General features: G+C 43.0%; 2 protein-coding genes and 1 long non-coding RNA gene across 13 annotated transcripts in view; 1 reads left to right on the top strand and 2 right to left on the bottom strand.

Moving 5' to 3' along the window:
* Positions 1-6,323, bottom strand: part of TSG101 (tumor susceptibility 101) — a 44,326-nt gene extending 38,003 nt beyond the window's left edge. For all 3 annotated transcript variants that reach the window (XM_002721366.6, XM_089327830.1, XM_089327833.1), the window contains exon 1: positions 6,151-6,323. In XM_002721366.6, the coding sequence (XP_002721412.1) occupies positions 6,151-6,192 (42 nt within the window). In that variant the 5' untranslated portion in view covers positions 6,193-6,323. The remainder of the gene's footprint in view (positions 1-6,150) is intronic.
* Positions 5,586-9,474, top strand: LOC103352454 (uncharacterized). 2 transcript variants are annotated; one of them, XR_016230588.1, is made up of 3 exons: positions 5,586-5,780; positions 6,915-6,983; positions 9,131-9,474. It is a non-coding gene; the product is annotated as an uncharacterized LOC103352454 (long non-coding RNA). The 2 variants fall into 2 exon arrangements; XR_519919.5 differs by lacking the exon at positions 5,586-5,780 and adding an exon at positions 6,344-6,537.
* UEVLD (UEV and lactate/malate dehyrogenase domains) overlaps positions 7,581-14,193 on the bottom strand; it is a 63,333-nt gene continuing 56,720 nt past the window's right edge. For all 8 annotated transcript variants that reach the window (XR_016230539.1, XR_016230553.1, XR_016230549.1 and 5 more), the window contains 3 exons: positions 13,913-13,973; positions 11,891-12,014; positions 7,581-11,158 (listed from right to left, as the gene is read on the bottom strand). Coding sequence is in view for 5 of the 8 variants with exons in the window: in XM_008275125.5 (XP_008273347.3) it covers positions 10,991-11,158; positions 11,891-12,014; positions 13,913-13,973 (353 nt within the window). In the remaining 3 variants the exon portion in view is untranslated. The remainder of the gene's footprint in view (positions 11,159-11,890; positions 12,015-13,912; positions 13,974-14,193) is intronic.

The following is a 14,193-nucleotide window of genomic DNA, read 5'->3' as shown; positions in this document are numbered from 1 at the left end:
AAAGCTACAGTATACTAAGATAAACATTAATGCTTTAATATCAAATACCCAGTATTTTCCTTTTTTTTTAAAGTTTCTTTGACTCAGGATCCAAATAAAGTTCATATTTTACAATATTAAAGCATTTTTAAAATTTCTTTCACCATATAGATTCTCTCACCCACCTCTTTTCTTATAGCTTTATTGAGCTGTAACTCACACGCCACATAACTCAACATTTCAAGTACACAGTTCAATGTCTTCCAGTCCACTCAGCATTACGCAACCACTACCACAGTTTCAGAACATTTTCAATGCCCCCAAAAGGAACCAATACCCTTCTGCAATCATCCCACATGGCATCTGCCCCTTCCTCACCCTAGACAACCACTTACCTACTTTCTGGCTCTATAGATGTGCCTTTTCTGAACATTTCATATAAATAAGATTATACAGTATGTGACTTTTATGACTTTTTTTTTTTTTTAATCTTTGACAGGCAGAGTGGACAGTGAGAGAGAGAGACAGAGAGAAAGGTCTTCCTTTTGCCATTGGTTCACCCTCCAATGGCTGCCGCGGCTGGCGCACCACACTGATCCGATGGCAGGAGCCAGGTGCTTCTCCTGGTCTCCCATGTGGGTGCAGAGCCCAAGCACTTGGGCCATCCTCCACTGCACTCCCGGGCCATAGCAGAGAGCTGGCCTGGAAGAGGGCAACCGGGACAGAATCCGGTGCCCCGACCAGGACTAGAACCCGGTGTGCCGGCGCCGCAAGGCAGAGGATTAGCCTAGTGAGCCACGGCACCAGCCCTAACTTCTTTCATTTAGTGTTTTTAAGGTGCATCCATGGTGTAGTATATATTTCAGTTCTTCATTTCTTATCAGTGAATAATCTTGGTAAAAGATTATACCACATTTTGCTCAGTTAATAGTCAAGTGTTGGGCTCACTTCCATTTTTACCCCCCTGGTCTCTGCTTGTTGAAGAAACCTGTTCACTGGTCCTACAGAGGCTCCCACAGTTTGGAATCTACTAACTGCATCTCCTTGGTATAGTTCAATATATCTTACTGTGGATTAGTAGTTGAATTCATAAGTTATGGTCATCTGTGTAATTTTTATATTTTTGGATTTTCTGACAGATTTGTTGTGGATGCAAAGGAAAAAAAATATCAAGTCAAACTTCAAGGGTTTTGACCAGGAAGGGAGTATATATAAAAATATATTTTCCACCCACTTTACTAAAATTGCTCATTTAGGTCACCAATAACTGTCACATGATTTGCAATGGCCAATTCTGTTTTTGTCTATCAGCGGTATTTGACGAAACTGATTCCTTCCTCTTAAAAAATGTTCTTCATTAGATTTCCAGAACACCAATGCTTGGTTTCATCCTCTCTGGCTACTCTTTCTCAGCTTCTTTGCTGATTCTTTCTCTTCTAATCAATTAACATTGAACCCTAGGGCTCAGTCCATAGTGCTCCTATCTTTCTAAACTTAATCATTTGGTGATCTCCCTTGTTTTTGTGTTTTTGTTTTTGTTTTGTTTTTTCTTTTAAGATTCATTTATTTATCTATCTGGGGGTCAGTGCTGTGGCATAGCGGGTAAAGCCACCACCTGCAGTGCTGGCATCCCATATGAGCACTGGTTCGAGTCCCAGCTGTTCCACTTCTGATCCAGCTCTCTGCTATGGCCTGGGAAAGCAACAGAAGATGACTGAAGTCCTTGGGCCCTGCACCTGCATGGAAGACCCGGAGGAAGCTCCTGGCTTCACATCAGCACAGCTCCAGCCGTTGTGGCCAATTGGGGAGTGAACCAACGGATGCAAGACCTCTCTCTCTCCACCTCTCTGTGTAACTCTTTCAGATAAATAAATAAAAAAAAATTATTTATTTATTTGAAAGGCAAAGTTAGAGATAGACACAGAGAGAGAGAGAGAGAGAGAGAGAAAGAGATTCCATCCACTGCTTCACTCCCCAAATGGCTGCAACTGTCAGTGCTGGGCAAGGCTGAAGCTAGGAGCTTCTTCTGGGTCTCCCAGAGGGTGCAGGGGCCCAAGTACTTGAGTCATCCTCTGCTACTTTCCTAGGCACATTAGCAGGGAGTTGGACTGCAAGTGGAGCAGCCAGGACTCCAACCAGAGCCCATACGGGATGCCGGTGTTGCAGCTGGCTGTTTTACCTGCTATGCCACAATGCCAACCTCTCCCTTGTGGTTTTAAATACCATATAAATCTTGGAAACTCCACGATTAAAATTTTGTAGGCTGAACCTGTTTCAATTCCAGATACTCATAGTAATCTCCTTTATTCAGTTTCCTTTACCTGGAGTCTAAAAATGTTAAATGGAAAATCCCAGAAATGTCATTCATTAGTTTTAAAATGTGTGCCGTTCTACGTAGCGTGATAGCATAATGAAATCATGTGCTGTCCAGCTCTGTCCAGCATATCCGCTCTGTATACACTACCCACCTTTTAACTGTTTAGTAGCCACCTTGGTTATCTGACTGACTGTAGCAATGCTTGTGTTCAAGTAACTTGTTTTACTTAATGGCCTTAAGGCACAAGAGACGAGACACTGGCATTAACACTGAAGTGCATTATTTTTGTTTTTTAAACATTTTTTAAAGATTTACTTATCTATTTGAAAGGCAAAGTTACACAGAGAGAGAAGGAGAGGCAGAGAGAGCAAGCAAGCGAGGTCTTCCGTCCACTGGTTCACTCCCCAGATGGCCGCAACAGCTGGAGCTGGGCTGATCTGAAGCCAGGAGCCAGGAGCTTCTTCCAGGTTTCCCGTGCAGGGGCCCAAGGACTTGGGCCATCTTCCACTGCTTTCTAAGGCCACAAGAAAGAGCTAGATTGGAAGTGGAGCAGCCAGGACACGAACTGGCACCCATATGAGATGCTGGCATTGCAGGTGGTGGCTTTATCTGCTACATCACAGCACCGGCCCTGCAGTGTATTGTTTTAATGGTTCTACCTTATTATTGTTGTGGTTAATCTCTTATTATGCCCAATTTATAAACTTTATCATAGATATAAGAAAACACATAGAACATATAGGTCTTGACACTATTCACAGTTTCCAGTATCTACCAGGGGTCTTAGAACTTGTCTCCCTTAGAAAAGAGGAGAATACTATCTATCCGATTACCAATGTGACATCTCCACTTGGATAGTTAATGAATGGCAATTTGAACATGAATTAATTGAACTTCTTACCTTCCCTCCAAATGTACTTTCCTGCATCTTCCACATACAAGTACATGAGTGTATACACACGCACACACACATACATATTCCTCCTTCTAGCTGCTCGGGCCAAAAACCTGGATACTATTCTTGATGCCACGGCACATCTGTTAGAAAATCCTGCTAACTCTACTTTCAAAATATATCTAGAAGGGCCGGTGCTGTGGCATAATGGGTAAAGCCTCTGCCTGCAGTGCCGGCATCCCATACGGGTGCTGGTTCTAGTCCCAGCTGCTCCTCTTCCAGTCCAGCTCTCTGCTGTGGCCCGGGAGGGCAGTAGAAAATGGCCCAAGTCCTTGGGCCCTGCACCCGCATGGGAGACCAGGAAGAAGCTCCTGGCTCCTGACTTCAGATCAGGGCAGCTCTGGCTGTTGCAGCCAATTAGGGAGTGAACCATCGGATGGAAGACCTCTCTGTGTAACTCCAACTTTCAAATAAATAAATAAATCTTTAAAATATATATATATATTTATCTCCACAGCTTACAGTTTTTGTCTAAGCCAAGGGCACCTCTCATCTAGATGAAATTGCAAGTCTCTTTAAGGGATCTGCACACTTAACCCCTGACAGTCTAATACCAGCTGGAGTAATATATTAATTCAAAAAGTTCATGGAAAATAGAATTAAGTAGGTATATTTTGGTGCAGTTAGAAACCCACACACATTTTTCATAATATACATTTTGCATGAACTTTTTGAAGACCCCTCTTGTGCATAATTTCAAAATTTTCTGTACCAAAATAAACTTATCTTTCAATTCCATTTTCCCACGAACTTTGTGGAATCCTCTGGTACCGTTAAAACACATCAGAGGCTTCCTATGAGACTGCAAGGAAATGCCAACGTCTTTCCAAGGTCCTGCAATGCCCTCCAAAACCTCCCACACCATCCACAGGCAAGGTCTGACCCAGCCCAACTTCCCTCCTCGCTCTGTGCAGCCTGGCCACCCTACCCACCTTTGCGTTCTTCCACCAGGCGTGACAAACCTCTCTCTCTCTGTACTTGTTTTTCCTTCTTCCTGGAAGGTTCTTACTGCACACTGTTCCAAAGTGTGTTTCCTTATCTCTTTCAGGTTCTGCCCAAACAGCTCTTCCAAGAAAGGCCTTCCTTTACTAGCTGCTATAAGACTACAAGCCATCCCTTTTCACCATCCTAGCGCTCTTCTCTCTTCTGCTTGCTCTTCTTTAAAGCACTCGTCACTTTTCAGCGTGGTAGTTAATGTACTTATGTACTTTTTGCTGGTTTATTACCTTCCATGATAATTTAAACTCCAGAAGTGTAGTGATTTGTGTTTTATTTATTTTGTCTGATTGCTCACTGTGGTACACCTAGAATGTAAAAAGGCATGAGGTTCGATCGTTAACCTGTCAGCTCTCTTCTACAGACTTAACAGTGACTCCTCCTAGGCAGGGGTGGGGGAACATCAGCCCAGGGCCGCAAAATCATTTGGCCTGGTTCTGCCAAAGCAACCGCAGGTGGGACTCAACATTCAATACACCTACGGCAGGCTAACTTTTAAGTTGATCATTTTGTATGGCCCGTGAATGCTGCTAGAAATATCCCATGGCCCTTGGCAGAAAAAAAGTTCCGCACCCCAGTATAGGAATAACATAGATACACTAGTAAGAAAGAACACGAGAGTTTTCTGCATGAACAGTCCGAAGTATGAGGGTACTTCAAAAAGATCGTAGAAAAATGGAATTAAAAGTTTATTTTGGTATACAAAATACTGTTTTTCGTGAAGTAATATATAACTGTTACAACAGAGACCTTTACCTGAGTCACAATCTTCTCTAATTCCCCCAAAAACCTGCTCTATAATTAACGATAACTACTCTACCAAAGAAAATCAAGATGTCCCACAGATAGGTTCAGACAACCTAACCACATGAGTTTAGAAAAACTGTCGGTGTCTCTTTGGAGGTTACCTGGTCTTCAGTCAAGAGGAGGACGATTTTTACCAGAAAATGGCTTTTTTATTTAAGTCTTACACATAAGTACGTTTCACTAGAAGTTGAAACCTGCTGAAACAAACTATTTCTATCATTCTTGCTTTGACCGTGTATCTAAAGCTAACCCTTTTAAAAGAAAAATCAACTCTCAACCACTTTATGAGTACGTACGTCTTCCATTCACCTCTGGTCAATTATGTTATACGGGCATCAGGTGACCCATTAGAAAGGCTCAGCAAAATAAATCACAGCTTTAAACTATAAGACGCCTAACTGCTTCGTAACAAACAATGACACCGCTCTTGAGTTGTGAAGGCCGTGAATTAAGCTCAAAGTTAACAAACCCGCACCCTAAGAGGCATACGACCAACAGCAGTCGCTGCTAGCGAACTCCCGACGCGGCGATGGGATTCTATTGATTTCACCTGGGGCGAGGCGGGACGGCTCCCCTGGCTCCCCTGGCTCCCGTGCAGCTTTAACGCAGCCGATGCAGCCCGCGATTCTGTGCTGAGCCGCGTGGGCACTGCACGACGGAAAAGGCCACAATCTCTAGGGGCCACTACGGAAGGGCCGAGGCCGTCAGACCCCCGCGCCGGGACAGGTACGACTCTCCCCCTCCTCCGCCCCAAGTGTGTGTGTGTGTAAACGCTAGCACGAAAACTACAGTGCCCCACAGTCAGCTCCAAACTCTCCCGGACAGACAAGGGCGGGCGGCAGGTGGCAGGCAGCCTCGCTCCCCGCCTTTGTTGACTGTCGCCGCGCCCCCCGCCCCTCCCCAACCTTCCCTGGCTCGGGAGCGGGCACTTCGAGGCGACAGCTCGGGGCGCCGGGCCGTGGGGGCGGCGGAGGGCTGCGCTGGGGCTTCCGGCCCGCTCGGGAGGCTGGCTGGGCCGGACCGGTTGGGTCCGGACCTGGCGCGGAAGGGAGTAGTGGGTGCGCGCGGGACGGCGAGCGCGGCGTCGCGACCTCACCTTGGACACCATTTTCTTGAGCTGGCTCTCCGACACCGCCATGACGGCCACTGCGCGACTCCCGTCCCTGCAGGCAGAGGGTCAGCCGCTCCGGGGCTGCCCCAGGTTGCCCCAGACAATCGCAAACCGAGCGGCCAGCCCCCTACCCGCGCCTCTAATAACAGGAAGTCAGCACCACCAGGCACTTCCGCTTCCCTCACGTCACTTCCGAGGCCGCCGTCCTGCGGAGAAGGGTGGCCGCGGTCCTGCGGAGGGTGAACGCCCTGCGGACTTGCGGCCCCTGGGCCGGCGGCTTCCGACCAGCCGACCCGCAGTGTCCTAGAGTCGGATCCCAGAGATGAGAGCCAGCCTGTTCCGAGGGTGGAATCTGGGGCCGGGATGAGAGTGGTGGGTATTTCACAGTCGCCCTTAGACTTAAGGAAACAGGTGCAGGGCGGACAAGAGGCACCAGCGGCATGCGAATGAGCCCTAGCGACTGACTCATCAAGTGGAACTTGCCCCGGTGATTGTAGTAAATAAGCGCGCTACGAGCTCGGGCTTACATTTTCTCCAACTCTGAGAGGTTTGCATTAGGTGATGCCCGCGGTTTCTCTGATTATCGGGCGACTCCCCTCTCCCACCCTAAAAGTCCTTCATACTGCACCCACAAAGGCAAAGTGTAGCGTTGTTCTTTCTCAGGAACAAAGCGATTTCTTCTGCAGGACACTTTCCTCCCCAGACATAAACGATAACGTAGCTACCTTGCGTGTGTTTTGTACTACTAGCCTGTCCACCGAGACCTTGAGGGCGGGATTATCTTCAGATCCTCGTCGCCTTGTACAGTGCAAGAGCAGGTATTCGATCTTAACTGCTACTTCCCATAAAACTTCATCATAGTGACTCGTATTATTACCCCACACCACTGCCAGTTTTTTAAGCACACTGTCGTAGTAGATCTTGGGTTTGATGGCGTGAAGTATGATAGTTTGCACGATTTTAGTAGAGCACTAACGAGAATAAGGCTGTGGTATTGATCCCCTTGGAAGGTCCACTAAGAGGACCTGATTGAAAGCACGTGGAAGCATCACCATAAACTCCTGCCAAAACACACTGTCCCAATGGATACATTTTGGAAAACTATGTTGGTTAAGCCTACAGCTCCAGTCAAACCAAACTATGGGTCAGTCTATCCTTCCATTGCATCTGCTGTTTTGTTACTTTAAAGGCATGACTTCAAACTGGTCTTAAAGCCACAGCTTACTCAGGAAAACCCTCAACAAAGGCAATTCCACTCTTACGAATTGGAGGAGCACCAGGGAATGTATTGTTTTTAAAAGTTTGAAAATGATGTATGAAATGCAGAACGTCCTGAGTGCTGTATGAACTGTATGAAAAGAAATTTCTGCTTAATCTGAATAAAATTTTCTCTTAATAAATCAGGCATCATCTGGTGATTTTAAAATCAAAGTTTATTTTATTCATTATTCTTGATAGGTAAGGACACACATGTATATTGAAAAAGAAAATATATATACTCTGCTACAATATAAAAAAGCATTTTAATCCAAGCCCCATTAAAAATCATAACAAGAGGCACTGCATCATTTTAGAAAAATGAAGAAGTTAAAGTTAATAAAAGCATTATCAATGTCAAATTATCACCAAACCATAGTGAGGTGGTGGTGATGGTGATAGTACAGTTTCTTATAACATGGGACTGACAACATGATTGCTAATACTTAACACTTGAGAAATATCATAAAGAAAATTATTTCTATAGTATGACCTTATGGAGGGTAAGGAGGTAGGGACTGCTATTCATCTTTGGATATTCAGATTCTAACACAGCACCTGGAATAACAATAAGTGTTCAGTAAGTGTATTTACATGTTCCTTTTATAATTAACAGTAAATTCTTAGTAATTCATCTGTTATACTACAATATTTTGTAGTTGGGTTACTGATCAAGAAATACTTGCATATCAGATACTAGAAAGTAGTTTTAAAAAATGCAAGTTGGGGGGCCGGTGCCGTGGCTCACTTGGTTAATCCTCCATCTGCAGCTCATGAGCTCTGGGTTCTAGTGCCAGTTGCTCCTCTTCCAGTTCAGCTCTCTGCTGTGGCCTCGGAAGGCAGTGGAGGATGGCCCAATTGCTTGGGCTCCTGCACCAGCATGGGAGACCAGGAGAAGGCACCTGGCACCTGGCTCCTGTCTCCTGGCTCCTGACTTTGGATCAGCGTGGCTCCGGCAGTAGCAGCCATTTGGGGAGTGAACCAACAGAAGGAAGACCTTTCTCTCTGTCTCTCTCATTGTCTATAACTCTACCTGTCAAATAAATAAATAAAAATCTTTAAAAAAATGCAAGAAATGGTTCTTTCAGTTACACTTTGCTGTTTCAAACAGAAGTTTTATTACAGCAACACCAAAATAACCTGTGTATTGAAATGTCCAAGGTTTTTCTTCAGCTAACTTTAGTGTGAATCTTTCCAAGTATACTAAATGTTTTTCTAAACATGGAGTATTGAATTTCACCTCTCTACGGCTGAAGTTCATCACTGTATGCATTTTTTTAAGGATTTATTTTTATTTATTTGACAGGCAGAGTTACAGAGAGAGGTAGAGACAGAGAGAGAGTTCGTCCATCTACTGGTTCACTCCCGAAATGGCCACAACTGCCGGAGCTGCGCTGATCCGAAGCCAGGAGCCAGGAGCTTCTTCCAGGTCTCCCATGTGGGAGCAGAGGCCCAAGCAGCTGGGCCATCTTCTACTGCTTTCCCAGGCCATAGCATAGAGCTGGATCAGAAGAGGAGCAGTCAGGAATAGAACCATCATCCATATGGGATGCCAGCGCTTTAGGCCAGGGCGTTAACCCGCTGAGCCACAGTGCCGGCCCCCTACTGTATGCATTTTTATACTAGGTCAGCATTAGATTGAATATTTCTTCTCTACCTAGGATGTGTCTGCCCTTATAAACCACCTGTCTCTTACCTTCTTGACCAGGTTTGCATTCACCCAGGTGCGCATGCGATGCAGCGGTTGAAGCTGCCTCTCGGGACGCCCATAACCCATATCAGACCGCTAGTTTGAGTCCCAGCTACTCTGCACCAGCAGCCCATTCCTGCTAATGCACCTGTGTGGGAGCAGATGCGGGCTGAAGTACTGGGTTCCTGCCACTCGTATAGGAGAACCACATAGAGTTCCTGGCTCCTGGCTTCAGCCTGGCCCAGCCATGGCTATTGCAGGCATCTGGGAAATGAACCAGCAGATGGAAGATCTCGCTCGCTCGCTCTCTCCTCTGTCATTCTGCCTTTCAAATAAATAAATTAAAAAAAAAAAAAAACAAACTTGGACTTCTTGACAGCTCTTATTAATTTTTAATTGTACATTTACTTGTGAGATGTGATTACCATACCTCCTATACTAGATTGTAAGGACCATGAGGGCTTGTTCCTAGTCCAGGTATGTTCACCATTAGTGCCTGGTATACAACAGGCTACAAAAACTAGCTGAATGACTAAATAAACACCTACTCATTGAATACACCTCTCTGCCATTTGCTGAGGACAGGTCTGGGAAGCTAGGGAATCAATCAATCTTAAAAAAAAAAAAAAAAAAAGTAAAGTAAGCCCCTAAATGAGAATGGAAGTAATGCACAGAACCCCAACTTCAGTGTCTTGTAAGAACCATTTTGATGGTTAGGCCTTTTCTCCCTTTTAGTGTCTAGAAAAAGTAGGGGTTGTACAGATAAGCGCCCCACAACTGCCAGGAGATTCAGGGCACTTACCAGACCTGTTTCCTCCTCTATAAAATGATGATGATAATATTCTTTTACCTTCGATCCAATAAAATATTGAAGTGCTCATCACACTGCATGGTGTATGAGAAGTGCTGATGTTAGCTGTTACAATCAGCTGCAACTACAGATGTATGTCACAACAGTAAGAATATGATGCCTTTCACATATAAAAATATTGCCACTGGGGCCCATCACCAAAGCATATGTGCTCTGAATCTTTTTTTCTGGAATGGTTAAAGGAGTCTCTCAGATCCACGAGTCCATCTAACCCCTCTCTCTTAAGACTAGTGGTTTTTTGAAGGCTTTATGTTTTGGATTTAAAGTAAACTGACTTTCACTGATAATTTATTTCCACTAAAAATTACACATTTCTTTATGTTTCTACCAGTAGCATAATAAGTTTACGAGATGTTGGAGATATTATATAGCCCAGGAGGAGGCCCCACTGGAAAGTCAATTATGTATACTTTATATATTAAATATGTTCACTTTTATCTTTTGCTATTTTAAAGTGCATATAAAGTTATTTCCCAGTATTTGGTAGCTAATGATTTTGAAGAAGAAAAATAAAATGCTTTGTCATTACTAGCAGCTGTAGGTTCCAAAGGAAACATTACTACATTGAGCTGTGGATCCTCTAAATGTACACCTAGCACAGATTTTGTACATCTATACCAGGTCTTCAGCTTACCATGTTTATTATAAATGCCAAAGAACAATCTTTTTTTAAAAATGTATTACTTTCAAAATACTTCCAAAGTGCTAGACGTGCTTTGAGTTTAGGATATACAATTTAAAATCATGCACACTGCAGATGAGTGTTCATCCCTGCTGCAGGTTTACAGAATGGAAGATTATCTCAAGAACCCCAAAGAAAGTTAGATTTTTCCCCCGGTCCTTATTTGACTCCTTAAGGATTCAAATTACAAAGCTATTCAAAAAACCGTCTACCTTAACCAAGCAGTTTGTAAGGATAAGTGGTGAGATACACATGTTCTCAAACCTGTTGTCAATGTGTTAGCAAAATTACATGGGCTTCCCTTACAGTTAACAGCACTTGAGAATCAAAATTTTAACTGTTGTTGGAGATCATGGATTGAAGACGCGCTGTTCCTGAGTTTTTCAGTCACCATGTCTTCTGTCATTGTGGTTTTAATGACTTCAGATACTCCATTGGTTCCAAGGGTGCAGGGCAAACTTAAAAATACATCATTATTTATATTATAATATCCCTGAAATGAAAAAACACAAATACACAGCTGGATTACTCCAAAAAAGTTAATAATATAAAAATGCATATTTTGTTTTTCTAGTCCTAGTACAAAGTGATATAAAAGTTGAACTTAAAATTTTTTTTGCATGTATTCATTTATTTTCTAAACTCAAGTCATTGTTTCAGAAAATTTTTGAGAGGAGGATCTTGGTCAAAGACACCTCCTTTGTGGGAAAGTAGGCTTGCCCCTTGCAACACAGGGAGCAGGTTGGGGGCTAAGAGACAGAGTGGATTCCTTGGGGAGGGGCATGTCATGGGCTCTGTGTGCCAAAACAGTAACCTCTAAGTTTTCCTTCCCGTGGTGCATCTTAGCTATATTTCAGAGATTTTACACTTTGAGTAAAGTGGAGAGGCAGGCTGATGACCAGCTGAGGCCGGGTGGTACGTCATGCTGGGGTGATCTGGCTGGCTGAGTGATAAATGACCACGGGAAGAAGTTTAAGGAATGTACAAACACTTCTTGGGGATTTCCCTAAATTACATGTGGGTGAGGGGGCAACTTGGTAGAAGCCAGAAGTCCAGATTTGCATAACTAAGCAGGATAGGGTTTAGATGAAACTGAACCCTTTCACATGTTACCATAAAAGCTGGTGACATTGAAAACACCTGGGTTAGAGTGAACACTTTTACTCCTTTTATATTATTCACATGAAAGTTTAAAATATGAGTAGAAAATGAGAATAGCAATTACCTTTGCCAAAATTGATACAGAATGCACTTTCTTTTTATCCCTTACAATACTATCAACCAGGTCAGCCACTGACAGTCCCACAGACCAGGATCTTTGACCTTTCACCCTTAAGAGTTCCATGGCTCTAGGTTACCAAAACAAAACAAAACACAACAAAAACCTCAGAAAATGCACAAAATATGCACACTTAGTTCTGTTTAAGGTATTAACTAGATGCTTTTCTGATACAGAAAAGAGTTATACAGTATTTGTTAGGAAAGCTTGTAAATAGTCTAATGATTACTTAAGATAAGATGTTAGGCAGTTCACAGGGAGAAACTATACGTGGCCTGATAACATAAAAAGATGCTCACAGCCATCAATATTTAACTAAATATGAATTAAAACTATAAATACCAGTTTTATTTATCAAAACTGCTGAAAATTAAAAGGACTAGTAACTAATTTTGGAGAAGGTATAAGCAGGCAGTCCCATAATTGTTATTGAGACTGTAGACTAATCTAACCTCTTAGGAAAATCTGGCAACATCTGATCTAGAAATTCCCCTTCTATGCATTTATCTTACAGTGGCAGGCTCAAATGTGCAAACAAACACACAAAAGCATGTCTAGGCCGGCGCTGTGGCTCAATAGGCTAATCCTCCGCCTTGCGGCACTGGCACACCGGGTTCTAGTCCTGGTTGGGGCGCCGGATTCTGTCCCGGTTGCCCCTCTTCCAGGCCAGCTCTCTGCTATGGCCCGGGAGTGCAGTGAAGGATGGCCCAAGTCCTTGGGCTCTGCACCTGCATGGGAGACCAGGAGAAGCACCTGGCTCCTGGCTTCAGATCAGTGCGATGCGCCAGCCATGCCGCGCCTGCCGCGGCGGCCATTGGAGAGTGAACCAAAGGCAAAAGGAAGACCTTTCTGTCTGTCTCTCTCTCACTGTCTACTTTGCCTGTCAAAAAAAAAAAAAAAAAAAAAGAGCATGTCTACTCTATTTGGAAACAACTCAGCAAAAGAGGCCTGGTTAAATAAATCACTACCAAATGTAATATTACATAGCTCTTAAAAAGAAAAAGGTAGATTTACCTGTACAATATGGAAAGACAACCAACATTTACCATAAAGGAAATGACTCAAGCTGCAACATGGTATGAACAGCCATAAGTATATTGTAAAAATAATAAAAAATGGTAATATGTTTATAGAAGCACTGAAAAAAGTTTTGGACATGTAGATACTAAACTGCTACCGGTGATTATCTCTGGAAGATGGAATTACACAAGCTTTTTCCTTTCCACTTTATAGATATTTCAGTATTTGAAATTTCATAAGTATACATTCTTTTTGTAAATAATCAAAAAGGTACAAAAATATTTAAATGTATTCCTTTTAAAAACTAAATGTCATAATCAGATTAGAATATACTACATATATCACATACTACTCAGTAAGAGAACATTCTTTCCACTTGTTATATTCTAAAACCATAAGCTGAAGGTTTAGAAAGCTAAAAATCACCACCACCAGATTTCAGGAAAAATCTATGTGATGATGAAATGATAAATGGCATGAAAACACAGAGTATGCAGCATCCAACCTGTGGGGTGCAAACTCCTGGAAGGCCTCCAAATAATGGAAAAGATACAAGGATCTGCACTGTATGTCTTATCCATTTAGACCGATTTCCAAAATTATTTATGTGTAATTAATACATATTCATTTTTAGGCAGTATGGCAAATTCTCTTCCATTTTAAGAAAACTGTTGATATCCGCAGGTGTCTAGATATGGGAGCAAGAAGTCACAATCTACAAATAAGGGCCCTGCTCTACTCTTTAAAGGTCAACTGTGCTATCTACAACAGTCTGCAGAGCACTTAGATTCGGCCTTCAGATAAGAAATCTGAGAATATAAAGCACGACTCCTTGGTAAGCTAGTTTTGCTTACAGAAGCCTGGTGAGTACAGCTGCATAAATAGCTGTTATTTTAGCTATGAAGTACAGGCTATTGGTTAGAAGTGCAAGTTTATACTCAGTGTTACCTGTTGGACAGTTGCACCTGAGAGTTAGGACTCATTACTTCTTGGCCACTCCACATGGGCACTAAAAATTAAAGGAAGAATTATATTTTTGCCGACAACTCTCTTAGGATTAAGGTATCACAAATGATCTTTTGCAGCCATGGGTACCATTATTAATCCTTATATAGAAGTGTCCCTTCCTTTTATCAACAGTTTTTGTTTATCCCCCCACTGATGGCACCGAATGTGCTGTACTACTTGCCTGGGATGAATAAAGTCTAAACCACAATTCCCCAAACACG

The sequence above is a fragment of the Oryctolagus cuniculus genome, chromosome 1 (genome assembly GCF_051225735.1).
Source record: "Oryctolagus cuniculus isolate XC-2025 breed Fujian yellow rabbit chromosome 1, ASM5122573v1, whole genome shotgun sequence".
Lineage (NCBI taxonomy): Eukaryota > Metazoa > Chordata > Mammalia > Lagomorpha > Leporidae > Oryctolagus > Oryctolagus cuniculus.
Note: the sequence above shows the minus strand (reverse complement) of the source record. Positions and strands in the feature narration are given on the sequence as shown.